At 41.3% G+C, this 14303-nt stretch overlaps 1 protein-coding gene across 2 annotated transcripts in view; it reads right to left on the bottom strand.

Moving 5' to 3' along the window:
• Window positions 1-1230: 1230 nt before the first annotated feature.
• SLC16A2 (solute carrier family 16 member 2) overlaps window positions 1231-14303 on the bottom strand; it is a 111652-nt gene continuing 98579 nt past the window's right edge. The window contains exons 6-7 of one of the 2 annotated variants that reach the window (XM_030575485.1): window positions 12652-12828; window positions 1231-1903 (exon numbers count right to left, since the gene is read on the bottom strand). In XM_030575485.1, coding sequence (XP_030431345.1) covers window positions 1890-1903; window positions 12652-12828 — 191 coding nt within the window. In that variant the 3' untranslated portion in view covers window positions 1231-1889. Of the gene's footprint in view, window positions 1904-3508; window positions 12829-14303 lie in introns of those variants that run through there. The other variant, XM_030575484.1, reaches the window with a different exon arrangement.

Raw genomic sequence — 14303 nt, 5'->3', positions numbered from 1 at the left:
GAGGTCCACCGGAGCCGCAGGACCAGCAGACCATCCGTAGCCACACCTGCGGGAGGTCCACCAGAGCCACCTGCTGCCCTTCCAGCAAGCGGCAGAGCGCCCCCTGTGGCGTGCTGCCCCAAGCACGCGCTTGGCGCGCTGTGGCCTGGAGGCGGCCCTGTGCTTCAATGTGGGGGTTAGGGAGCACCTAGGACCCACGCATGTGAAACAGAGCTCATTTCTAGTTCAGGCCCATCTTTTTAAAAAAGAACTTAAGGTGGGGTTAACATACATCTGTATTTTCCTAGACATGTCAGGCTTTTTGGTTCTTCAATCACCATCCAGGATGAATTTTTAAAATTTTTAAAACCATACATCTGGGAAAATATGGATGTATGGTAATCCTATTGGTACAAAAAATACATACTGTGGCACATACCTTAAATCAGAACTTTTTATAGGGAACCAGTTGTTAAGATGGCAGTAGCTCATCACTGTCTATAGATTATGCAGGGGGCTAAATTTTCAGGAAGAGATAGAAGTTGCGTCCACAAATGTGTGTGCACATACCACACCCAGAAAAAACCTTGTTGTTGTCTCCCCCAGAGGCGTTAACTGTGTGCAAAAAATGGGGAGTAAAATATACAAGCGCCCAGCTTGTGGCTAACTTTTCTTTCTCTGCAGCCTCCTCATAGCCAGAATGAGGACTGTGCTTATTAAATGAAATGACAGTGCATTCACAGTGTTTCCATTCAGAGAAATTGAAAACAAAGTTAACCAATTAGGGCATCTTGTTTTCCCCCCGGAACCTGCACAACAGAGTCCTAGGTAAAGGCTAGTTTTGATTGTCTTATCTATGAGATTCCCTTTGAAGCTACATTTACCTCTCCCTCCTCCTGCAACTTCTTTTGATCTATGGATATGCAAAAACTCATCCCAAACTGGTGGGTTTTCATGGGTGCAAGATTAAAAAATGACCAGTTTGAGCTCTCTGATGAAGATTTCTGTTAGTGCTAAACTGTGTACCAGCTCTCACCTGCAGCCAATTAAAACACAGGACTCAGCAGAATAATTACCATGTTACTATATTTCTTTTCAAAGATTAATTTCAAGCATCATACAAATGTAATGTTCTGCTGTTGCTATATCAGTCCACTACAGCTTCTACTATGTTTAATCACCCCTATAATCTGGTTTGTGGCAGGAGGTAATTCAGACACACTCTCTCACCCCACCCAACACAATGATGCTAGCCCTTGGGAGGCATTACCATAAGTCATTAATGCCAACAAAGAAAAAGAGCACTACCTCACATGTAGTGAGATGGGACACGTTTACTAAGTGGTGTTCTTAAAATGACAAGAGTGGATTTGGACATAGGCCACTTGCACTACCTTAATTCTTCAACCCAATCCAGAAACACAGTGGTGGTGTTGCTAGAGCATTTGCATACAGCTCTTAACTGGTAACATTATCTTTCTTACTTGTAATTGTGGCTTCTACAAGGATTTCCTCCTCCCCACGCTGGTCAGACTTGCTCTACTCTGGGTTATTCTGCTGGCAAATGTTTAGCTCTCACACAATTAAAGCTGTGGAAAGAGGAAACGCTAGTGTGGACACTATTATATACATTGCTTCATTACCTTGGCCTTGTATCTCCACCATGTTTGAATTTTCCAGAGATCATGCAAGCAAACTTGCAGTCGTGCCAGCAGGGGGAGCCGGTGGTATGGTGTGGGTAGAGTTGGAGAAAGGAATTCTCATATCTTATCCACCTAATCATCAGCGGAAGTGGCAGGGTACACAGAAGTAATGGCCAGAAGAGTGGCTCCTACCCAGCTTGACTTCTGCAACAATTCTCAGTCCTTTTGCCACTGCCTAGCACTAAAAGGTTCTCTCTCCATTCTTCATCAATGATTTAGCACTGTGGAAGAAGGGAAAGAATTGACAAGGATTTGTAGGGGATCTTAATGCATGTCAGTTTGTTAGCAAGAGTTAGGCCAGCTGTAACCCTAATGACGTGAGACTTGTAGAAGCGAGGATAGTGTGAGGCGAGTGGAAAAGAACTGTGTGAGAAGTTGTCACGACCTTGCACTAATAACCAAATATGTAGACTGGTGCCTTCCAGAAGTGAGAAAAATAAGATAGCAGGATGGCCTATGTATAAACAAAATGTAGTTGTTGCTTATTATTGTCTGTATTATTGCTTGTTATTGTCTGTAACAAAGGTATAAATGCTTGCTGTAATTGTTTATCTGTTGAGAGACCTGTCCAGGACTGGGGCAACCCTGTGTCCTAGGGCACTCCCTCCCTCTATTGCAATTGCTGGAGAAATAATAAAGTATTTGATTTTGCTGCACCAAAACAAAAAGCGAGAACTGAGTTTTTCTCCGACAGCACGTAAATCATGAAGCAGAACTTTTAGCCATTAGTGCAGGATGCCTGGAGCCTGTCAGCTCTGCCATGGACTTGGTGTGTCACATAGTTACGGGTCTATGTTTTTAAAAGAATCCATTCATAATAGATGCCTGAGTGTATAGGTGCTCAAGTTGAGTATTCAGGAATTTTAGCACTGACAGTGAGTGAATCCTTTTCAGCATGTACGCTTTAATCTCTCTGCAGCTGAACTATATATGAAACAGGGCTGTTGCAAGGCTTAAATCAACTAACTGTGTAAAGGGTTTGGAGAACCTGCAACAAAAATCCCTCTGAAAGGTAGTCAGGGGAGTAAATTCTCTGGCCTGTTCCATTCCCTTTGCACCACTCAGCCTGTGCAAAAGGGAGTGGAAGCAGCCCACATCTTCCCTGGACAGAGAGCTTTAAGGGTACAGCAATCTGTATGCTGAGAGAGACAGTGTATGAGCTTCAGTTCTGTGCTCTACAGGACTAGACGGATACAGATCAAGGAAATAATATGTGCAATCAAGGAAACACTGGCAACTAATAGAGGAAAACAGATCACAATTGTTGGATGCTTTAGCCAGACATTCAGAAAGGCCAGTAGCCAGAACCCCATGAATCGCTGTTCCCCCAACCCCCACCCTCTTTTTGGTGTGGATGGTTCAGTATTTGATAAATGCAGTGTGAAATCTGCCAAAAGCAGAGCCCAGTAACTGGCTAGGTTAAAAATAACCTCCAAAACCATGCTGCTAATGAGTCTGCCCCTCCAGAAAACTGCTACAGAATTTAGTAGAGATGAAACCACCGTGGAGTTCCAGAGACATTCTAAAAGCCTAGAAAATGTAATGGGATTGAAAAGTTTCCTATAGGATTTTTTTTTTTAAATTACCTCTGCAAAGTGCCTTGGGTTGTTTCAGTTTGTATGAAAGAGTCTAGAAAATCAATGCTGTGTTATATTGTAATCTCTGAAGTTCCTTATCTTTGAAAATTCCACAACTGAATGCAGGCATGTTTTGAAATCAGTTTGTCTCAGGGACACTGGATCTATGGGAAGGCAGAAAAAGGCTGTTTGCGCAGATCAGGCAGGAAAGGGAAATATGGCAAGGAGAGAAAAAAAGCAAAAGCCCAGTCAATTTTTTCTCTCTTTTAATTCTACATGTCCTTAAAACATTAATAAACATTTACAAAAATGTGCTTTTTTATATCAAAAACAGAAGTTCACATCTGAAAAGGACAATCATATTTTAAACACATCCAAATACTTCACTTCCAAGTACAAAACTTCAGGGAATATAAAACATTTATCTGGAGGAGACATCAAACTCTGGCCTCGTAAGGGCCTGATTCTATTGAGTACTAATCACCCACTATATGGCTCTGATTCAACAAACCACTTAAGTACTTGCTTTATGTTAAGCATATGCTTAAAATCCAGTCCCATTCAGCAAAAGTGCTCAGCACTAATTCAGGAACACATAGCTATACTGGACAGAATTGACTTCAATTTTAAGTTAAGAACATACACAAGAGCTCTGCTAAATAGGGATGGACTTAAGCACATGCTTAAGAACTCTGCCAAATTGGGGTCTAAGTGCTGAATGCCCTCTGCTTCCATTGACCTGAAGCAATTTCAATAGGTGCTGAGGCTGCTCAGTAGCTGGCAGGCCACACCCTTCAGATGATGAGCTGGAGCTCCAAGCAGAGGACAAATGGGAGGATTTGTAAAGCCTACCTAGGGCAAATAAGCATTTTATTCACTCTCTTTCTGGTGGGGACTACTGGTCATCACCCTCAAAGCAAGTTTTACCAGCAAACCAGCATGGAAAGCTGGCTAAAGCAATGAATCCAGCCTCCAAAATGCCTTACAGGGATGCTGAAGGGCTCATCTCCCACCACCTCACTGGGGCCTGAAAGACATTCCCACGCACATAACCCAAACCATCCTTTAAAACAAACAGATTTGACAGGGAGGGCACTGGGGACCATTCATTATAGGATTATGAAGATCTTCATAATGGGTTCGGAAACTCAGCTTTAAAATGACCAGACTCATCTGTTACCCATCAGCATAAATTCAAACCTCAGCCTCTGGTGTTCACACACAGAGTTGCCTCAGGTGGCTGGATTTCAAGAGGGGAGAATGGATTGTTTTCAAATTGCCCAACATCTCCCAAGCAAAGTCCCTCCTCCTGCTTTGATGAATTCCATTATGTGAAATTCCTGGGTCTGCTGAAATTGGATATGCTGGGAAAGTACAGGGCAATTTGATTTGATGTGCTCAAAAGCCAACAAAACAACAAACCCAAATGCATTGAAAGTCCAGAAAGACCATTCTGGAAAGAAAAGCCATTTCAGGATCAAAAGTTCATGCACAGATTGAGGGAAGGCTGGAAATCCTACCAAAAAAGACAGTTTGAAGTCTGTCTGTGATCAATGAAAAGTGGAGTGTGTCAAATCCAAGCAGAAATCTGACTTCAGTAAACAATCAGCCTGCACATCTATTAAAAAGCAATCCCCCCCCCCAAAAAAACTGTACACAACGTTTCATTCCTTACTAAACAGAATGGCTAACTCTAGAGACCAACAATACGCTTAATGCTTTACATTTCCGATTGTCTTGGCAGTTGGAACTGAAAGTAGCGAAGGGAATGAACTTTAGAAGGTACATTATAAAATGAAAAAATCTTTAGCTATAGAAAACATAATTCAAAAGCAATTTTTTCACATACTAAAACCATGTTGTTGTTTTTTGTTTGATATGTACCTCTTGCATTTGACAAGGACTAGAGTGCATACACTGAGCATATTCTGTTCATTAGGTGCTGAATTTGCAATCAGTAATGCAAATGTTTTAACAGATGTATACTCTTGAAGGGAAAAGCACGTTGATTTGGAAAGCTCTATGTGTGTAAGAGGTAAATGGAGCTGGCAGGCTACTATTAGGTTACTGAACGGTAAACGAACAGCACAGTTTCGTTTTTAAAACATTTATTTCAGAGATGATTCAGTTTCATAAGCCTGACTAGAAGGCTGCAAAATCTCCAACACAACAGGACAATGTGTGGTTAGAGTCCCCGGTATTCCAGCTGTTTGGAGACTAAGAGTACATGGCGGCAACAGTAAAGCGACTTCAACATTATTTACAAAAACGAGATGGTCATGTGGGGTCATTCTGCTAAAGTAAGTGCAGAGGCGATATCAATGTCACTAGAACAAAAGTCACCGGGGCCACTGCTTTGCGACTCATGATGCCATTTGCACATATGCACTCAATGAAAACAGCGACATCTGACACCAACTTGGTACAGATGTGACCCCACAAGATGCCACACACTGGAGAATGACACCTGCTGTCTCAAGTGCACAAATGCCATCAGGAAGTCATGCCAGCGATGATGATTAATAGGAGGAAAATCTAGTGATTCAGTAAATATAGAACACTGCTCTGCTCCCAAAGATGAGCTGGGATGTCCATGTATGAATAAATCCTGAGCCAGAATGCAAACCATATTATAGGCTCTGGCTGACTAGAGTGGAACCTTCTGATACTCAGATCATTTCCCCACTGCATAATAATGTCACTATAGCGGGAGGTTTGCACTGTTACGCACTGGAACAATTTGGGATTGCCATTTTTCTCCTTTATAAATGAAGGTTCCCTGTAAGCAAGTTCTCAGAGGGTTTCCCTGGAAATGGTGTGAAACTGCCTCATATGGTTTAATTGTTATGAACTAGTGCTGTCTGATCTGTTGGTTTAGGGACCCAATAAGCAATTTTGCCAAGTCAAAACCAAGGAACTATGTAAAAAAATTAAAAAGGAACCAAGTAGGCATTAGAGCCACAGCCACTAGTGTTTAACCTTAGAATGCTAGTATTACCCAGACTTGTCAGCTGGATGAATGTTTAAGGATGACTTGTATAGTGCATATTTCTAAAGCCTCCAGCAGGTTAAAGGACAGCTGGAAATTAGAAGGGGTTGCCCTAAAATTACAAAATTTGACATTTCGGAAAGCTAGTTTTTCTCTAGGGAGGAATATTGGTCATCAGCTCTAGTGAATGAATGCTGAGAGGATGGGGGAAAAGACACGAGGCACTGCTTTGTTTGGGGCATGTCCTCAGCTCTTTTAACCCCATTCATATTTTCCATTTCCAGTGAGATGAGGAAAGGTTATTCTGCCCCAATGAAAAGTAGTGAAGCTAAGAATCAAGCAATGCAATACAAATAATTAGTTTGTTAATAACTTTGCCTAAATTAATGTTATGATTTTGCCCAAGAGAGATTATAAACTGGAACTGAAGTTCCGATCTCCTAGTTCAGAGGTTTTGGCTCAGCTCATGGTTATTCCGAGGCACTTCAGTGGCAACGCTCTCTATGACCAAGTCAGGCATAATGCAGAGCGGCAACAACACAGGCAGCTTGACTGGTTTGTATAAGATACTGATGCCGAAATCAGACAGTCCTCAGCACCATTAGTGCTAGGCACTCATCGAGATAGACAGATCAGGTCTTTTTCTGCTCTGTTATTATGATGTAACCCCAGTGACTTCCTTTTACATTGGTAACACCACAATAGTAACTGAGAGCAGAATTTGACTACTTCACGGTAGATTAAGTATGTATGTATTTAACTTGGACTCCTTCATTGAGTCTGGGTTCATGCCATCTCTGAAATACAGATGGGTCTAAAAACTCCTTGAAGAAATAGGTCATCACTGAATAGTGACATTCTGGCCTACCAGTGTGCATTGAAGATGAAATTCATCCCAGCACAGAAGGCCTCTGAAAGACTCCATACGCTCAAACTCTTACATGGGATATAAATGGTCTGTATGGTTTTCCACAGATTACACCCACAGGCAGTTTTAAGAATGCAGATTATTGAATTTCATTTCTTAATGTGTGTTTAGGGTAAATGAAGCTTTAAAAAAACTGAACATAAAACCTCAACGTCATTGATGATGAAATGGTTTCTTTTATGTAGAAAGTCCCAACCTTATTCGAGATACATCAATTAAAAAAATAATTATTTTTCAATTATGGAGTGCAGCAAATACCCAGGTCAGCCAGATCACCGACAAATGGTAACACCCACCCGCACACACCCATTTTCTGACTTTCATATAAACTTAAACAGATTTTTAGAAGAAAACATGATCCTTTGATCCCTGCTACCTTGTCCTGTCTTCTCCCAGAGTGGCAGGAGTTAAATCTTATGTACCAAGTTTTTAGCAGCAGCCATTGAGCATCTTGCAGGTAAAGGTTTAGAATGGAAACTCCAATATTTCCTTAACTGGTGTGTCCCTACAACATGTCCTATTCTGACATACTGTAATATAGGGTTATAAATTTGTCTTCAGCTCTCTCTGGATCCACTGCTAACTCTATTGTGACACACAGTTTAGCCTATCCCCTCCTTGCTTGATTTTCCCATGGTTTTATTGCTGAAAGAGAAGATAATTTCATTAACTGCAGCCTGTGCACTATCACTTAATACTCCAAGGTCAACACTGCTTTGGTGCTAGAGAGGCTTCATCTAGCAAATGCCTCACCCCAAATGAAATGCAACAGGAAACAGACATTTCAAGCTGTCATGGTGGTGGCCTCTGCTCTCACACTGATATCACACGATTCATATATTTGATTTGATTCAGAAAGAAGATAGTTTTATTAAATTATCTACTGACGAGAAAAAACAAATAGGGCTCCCACGCTTTGCAGAGCAATGGACAAGCAAGGATCAAGTCTTCACTGTCAGCTGGAGTACAACTTCACCCTGAACAAGAGGATCAAGTCACACTGCACTCCAGGGGATGATTCTATAGTTTTTACTCTGGCAAGTTTGATTTCAAAACAGGAATTCTGTCCCAGTAGGAATTTCAGAACCTAGTCCTTAGCAGGAACCACAAGCATATTAGCTCCCCAGATAATGCACCAGGAAGAGCAACCCATGCATCTCACTTCATTTTGGCTACACTGGAGAAGCTGCTTGCAGTCATAGTTTGGCTTTGCAACAGTGGACTCCCAATGGGCACAAAGCAAGGGCAGGGAATTTCTGGGAATTTAATGCAATTGTTACAAGGTTAACATCACTCAGATGTTCAGCCTCATCTCTACTGCATACCAATAGTGTGCAATAATTATGTAAGCAATTTACTAAACTATAAGAGAGCGGCTTATTTTACAGTTAAAAGCAAAAGTCTCTTCCTGCATCTATCCGGCATAAGGCTGCTCCAATGTTTGGCTTTCCTTACCCGCATCTGTTTTGTTCAAAGCACCAAATATCAGAGTCTAGCTTCAATGTACGGATCATGAGAGAGAATTTTGCCCTAATTTTTCAAATAAACATCTCTCCTGTAGAAGAATTTGGTCCCTTAATTATTGATTAAAAGTACGCCTACAATCAGAAAAGATGTTGAGGTTAGACTACTGTTTGCTAACCCCCACCCTTTCCCTCTAAATCTAGATAAACTAAGTTTGTTTACCTTTACTATGGCACTCCCCATCTACTTTGCAGAGAACGCTAGCTACCTCTGATGATACAGAAAGCTAAAACCTTTTTAAAGACATGGATCATAATTTCATGATGCTGTTATATTCTAGCACATAAGAACCCACGTGCTTTGAAAGTTTTCAGAAAGTGGATTATTGCTCAATGGGAGATCTTTAAGGTAAGAAGAGTATTGGGGCATGTAATTCTGAGACAATTCTGGACTTATCTGTAATTGGTCTCCTAGGAGTTAGAAAAGTATTACTATTTAGAATTAATCTGCAGACAACACAGAGTGCCTTATTGTTTTATATCAGTATGTGTAGTCAATTAGTTATGAACCCTGACATGCATCTGTTTACTGTTTCAGAGCTGGTGTTGAGACAGCACTGCTTGTACTATTACAAGTCAGTTATTTCCTCTTTTTTAAATTAAACCCCCTTCCACCTCTTCACAGCAAAGCCCCAAAATTGAGAATAAGCTAAAAAAACCCTCAGCTAACATAGAGACATCGCACGCGCACAACACACCCCAATAAGACACCCCCCCCCACAGGACATACATACACCACCTCCCCCCCATCCCAAGACATGAAGAGATTTGCAATGCAAAGTCCTCTTTGCCTTTTCTCGTAAGAGATTTATGGTCAGACTGTGACGCTCTTACTCTGCCAATGGTCCCTTTGATTTCAATGGAATAAAAAAAATCCCAGTGTGAAATCCCACTGAAGTCGATGGGACTATTAGTAGAACAAGGGCATCACAGTCTGGCCCATATCAAGGTACTAATATAAAGTACAAGCCTGTTCATCAAGCATCTATCCTGGTGACGCAATCTCCCCAGGCTCTGATATGTGCCCAGTCTTGCTGTGTCGCTTGCTTCCCGGCATACACATCACAAAATAAGAAACCAGTTTAGAAAATTTGCTTCATATGTTAGACCATGTGAATCGAATAACAGTAAATAAGGTGACAGAAAAGCACGCATATCTTTTGAGGACGGGGGAAAAAAGACACACATCTTGTTTGGGTTAAGTTGTAAGTGCTACAAAATATCATTTAGTTCTCCAGATATTACAAGGACTGAAATTTACAAAAGATCAGAACACAAGATCTTAGCTTATACAGGCAATGCTGTTAAAGCAAAAGGGGCATACTGAGCCCACAATCCATATGCCAAACTCCCACCAAGGCGAACGTTAACAGGACTTGTAGGCACGGACTGGAGATAAGTCTATGTTTTGTCTTAAGGTTACAGACCTCTTCATTCACGATGAGAATAAAGAAAGGTTACCACAGTATGTCCATCTGTAAAATTTTTCCTGTAACATTCTTAATGGTAGGTTTTTTTTAAGTTCATGGCTTGTAAAAAAAAAAAGTCTGTAGATGTATGATCACTTCACATCTAGGACCCGATTTCTCTGTTTTTGGCCAACAATATCCCTCTCTACTGACTGATCACCAATATAGAAACCTAGAAAAATCATCTGTGACTCAGATTTCCTATTAGATATTCAGGGCTCCCACTGGAGGTAGATCCGCAGGGAACCTCATTTCTTTTGGTTAACAAGCAGCTTACTGGTTTCATAAAAATGGAGCTAGGGAAGCTCCCTTTCTCTTCAGCCCTATATTGTATTTGCCACTCCTGCCCTGGTGATAACTAGCTTCTGTGCAGTGCTGAGTTTTGCCTTCATTCTATGCCGTGAATTCACTTCTGCTGTATTTATTTTTATTGTGGTTTCTCTCCGAGATCAAGATGTACTGGTCTTTGATTCTATGAACTAGATTCAGTGCAACCCCAGAGGTCTCTATTTCTGCCGAACTTGCTCTCTCTCTGCTGGCTCATAGGAGGGCAGAGGTCACCAAGGCCTTGCAGGCGATTTTGATTTGCAACGATCCAGCTGGATAGCTGACCCTATTCTTCCTACATCAAGCACAGAGACATTTGCAGCACACAAATGTTCAGAGAATAAAAGCCACATATTGCATCAGTGGCACTAAGAGAGAATGCTTCTCTCTCACAATGCAAATCACTTAGGACACCCAGCCAGCTCAACTGCCGGCATCTGCACAATCCCCGCCCCTCCCAAACTGATCTCTCACTCTGGTCCACTGCAGGGCTCCTGCATGAGCACACAGTTAAATACTGCAGCAGACTATTTCTTAGTTTTAAAAAGGAGCCAGGTGGTTTTTAAAATATGTTTGGTCTTTTCCCACAGCTCTTGTAACACTGACATGTTGATTATTGTTCAGTAATACAGAACAGGTACGTGTGAGCTCATCTGCACGGCAGTGCATTACCTTTCTGCTCACATGGCACATGTTTTGATAGCCCTGCAGGTACGCTAGGGGATTCAGAATTCTGAGCAAAAACTAACTCACATACTGCAACTTAATTAAAAAAATAATACTAAAAGAGGAATTAACCAACTGGAATGGCTCAGGCCAATGCTGACTTGTGTAAACATCAGGACTCAGCTCCGACTAACTGTTCCTCTTGGAGGATTCAATGCTAGTAATTTTGTTGCCTTCCAAATTTAGTATTTTAATGATTACAGCACAATCCTAAAATAGCCCCCATTACTTCACCTCTCAATGGATGGTTTGGAAGCATACTCATTTAGTTACTGGTCAAGAAATCTGAGGTGAATGACAGATTGAGCCACTGGGAAATGGAACAGATTCCTGGCTTTCAGAGCAGTAAATCTGAATGTATAGAGCTGGTCATTCATAGTAGCTGCGCAAAGCCAATCATTCTTTTTTTATTTCCTTTTCTGCCTTTCTGTTTTATCAGCCCCTTCTCTTTTTCCTGCAGTGACCCACAGCCCTAAACCTTTGGTGGAGACCAGTGATTCACCGAGTCACAGCAAGTGGTCAGAAGCATTCTTCCACTGCAATGCAGCATACTCCAAGAACAGATGGAAAGACAGGAGTGTTGAGACCACTGAAACTCACATCTGAAGTAGCCAATGCATTAACTTACCTTCACTGTCCTCAGCCAATTTGGGTAGAAGATTAGATAGCAAGGGGCTGTTCCCTTCTTGGTGTACATTAACATGGGACAGCAAGGGATGAATAGCAGGAATTCGACTCTACTGGCAGACCATACTATCGAGATTAACTGATGGTCCATAAAAGCATGCTGACAGCTTCAAAGATAGATTCTTTGAAGGACAAGGAGAGAGAGAGCACTCTCACAAAAGATACAAAGATTACCCCCACTGGAATTCTTTTGCCTTCACATGGGATCAAAAAACAGTCTGAAAATTTGTTAATTGCAGATTAAACTGAGGTGGCATGGAATGGAATCCCACTCCAAGGCATCATCCAAGCAGCACTGACACCATTGTGTGATGGGATGGATCTGAAACTAAAATCAAACGGGTTAACAAGCTCCACATACAGCCTGTTTTAAAGGCATTCAATTAACTGTAAACCATTGCTGTGAGAAACAGAAAATTGGGAGAGGGGAACAGAGTTAGAGTTCTAGTGAGAATTCTCTTTAGAAAAGTGCTGGTGAAAGACAACTTTCAAATCAAAACATCCTGAAAAACAGCTCCGTTAGCTCATGCTTGGAACTAGGAAAACTCTCTTCTTTACGTATTTGGTGCTGCTCATCTGCAATCTGGGAGGGTACTGCTCCTTTTAGAAAAGGGCCTGTGCTCAGTCAAGCGAGAAGATGCTGGTGGTGATAGCGTGTTTGTGTGTGTCTGGGGGTGGATGGCTGCATGGGGAAAGGCTTTATACGTGCGCCTCAGTGGCAGGACAGCCTGGAAGAAGCTCACCGTTCATGACAATCTCTGAAACCAACATCTTGTCTTTGCCAGAATCCATCTGCTGCTTCTTGAGCATTCTTTGATGGATCAGAGGAACAACAGAGAGGACCAAGCCCCCAATAATTGGGGGAACTCCAGCTAAGTAAAAGGCTAGGTAGTAATTCCCAAAATAATCATGGAGGTATCCTGAAAAACAGAAGGACGACACTGGTTGTTGCTTCAGTATGATGGCTAATCTAAGCTTCTTAAATCAAAAGAGGAGACAACTTAGTCTCTCTCCAACTCCATCATAAATTAGACTTAGAAGGATTTGATATTTAAAGCATGGAACAATATCGATGTTTAGTTCCCAACTGGTATGTAAACATTTGTATCAGAATGGCATTTTCATACTAAGAAATTTAAGAATCGGGATCTCAAATGTGAATTATTTAAATCAGAGTTGACTGTATAATCTCAGATTCACCCCAAAAGCAAAATCAAGGTATTTAATAATCAGACATTTCAGATAAATTTCTTAAATACTTGATTGTCAAACAATTATGACAAGCAAAGAGGGTAACGGCAATCTATAAGTGCAATTGGTTCATTCTTAACTTCCTTCCTTTGTAATATTAGGTTTGCTGATGCATGTTTTAGTTAGTTTTTTGGTTAGGGAAGAAATGAACAGCTACTGACATGTACCAATTATAAATGAATCCCTCCAAACCCAGGCATAACTGTACACTTCTATTAGTTCAGTGAGTTCTAAGATGGCCATGCTTCTGAGATTGATGCATTTACTGCCATCATCTTTCTAGGGCTGTTGGAAACTCACTAGGAAGGGGCTGCTGGGAATCTTCCTACATAGGAATTGTATAAATGAAAGACACCTAATCCTGTGTGTGATAGACCCAGTTCAGGATGCTTCTGATGAATAGTGCTGTAAAGCTTATAATTCTGCAACAGCCAGAGTTTCTTCCTGAAAACAGCTGGTGATCAGTTTGTGCCCAGTTGTCTACGGATTGACAACCTTAATTTTTTAGCTTAGCTAGTGCAACTGCAGATGCTCTTCTTGTTCAAGGGCCTGTCCCGCAGAGGTTTTACATACACATTCAAATTTTAAGAACTTTGAGGCTACTCCCATGCTTAAATATGTGTCCAAGTCTTTCCAGGATCAGGGCCCATGCATATGTCTTTAGATTTGACTCAGTTTAGGGCCTTATCCTTTGCTGATCAGGCAAAACTCCAACCCTAAATTTCATATGAGAGCAGATCATAAGTGGCACCTACATAACTGTAAGTCCAGCTCTCTGCCAGGTAACTGGAATGTTCACTAGCTCTGGGCAATTTTGTTATTCATCGTGCTGAAAAATTTGACTAAATTGCCTTGAAAACGAATCATCCTCTGCTCATTTTTTCAATTATTCAGCTGCCGGAAAGGAAAACTGCTGGCAGTCAAATAATGGAAAAAAGGGCTAATTGTAGATGTATTTCAGCCAAAGTCAAAATGGATACAGGATCAAATAAATGTAAGAAACTGCATCACACAATAGGAGAACAGATGAAGGTGACAACCCTACTCCTCTAAACAACACATCACCCTTCCAATAATTTAATGCAAAAAACTTAAGAAAGAATTCTAACTAAATCCTAGGGCCCTACGTTCTGATGGTTACTGA

Source organism: Gopherus evgoodei, chromosome 9 (genome assembly GCF_007399415.2).
Source record: "Gopherus evgoodei ecotype Sinaloan lineage chromosome 9, rGopEvg1_v1.p, whole genome shotgun sequence".
Classification (NCBI taxonomy): domain Eukaryota; kingdom Metazoa; phylum Chordata; order Testudines; family Testudinidae; genus Gopherus; species Gopherus evgoodei.
The sequence above is the reverse complement of the archived record's forward strand: the minus strand, read 5'-3'. Positions and strand labels throughout refer to the sequence as shown.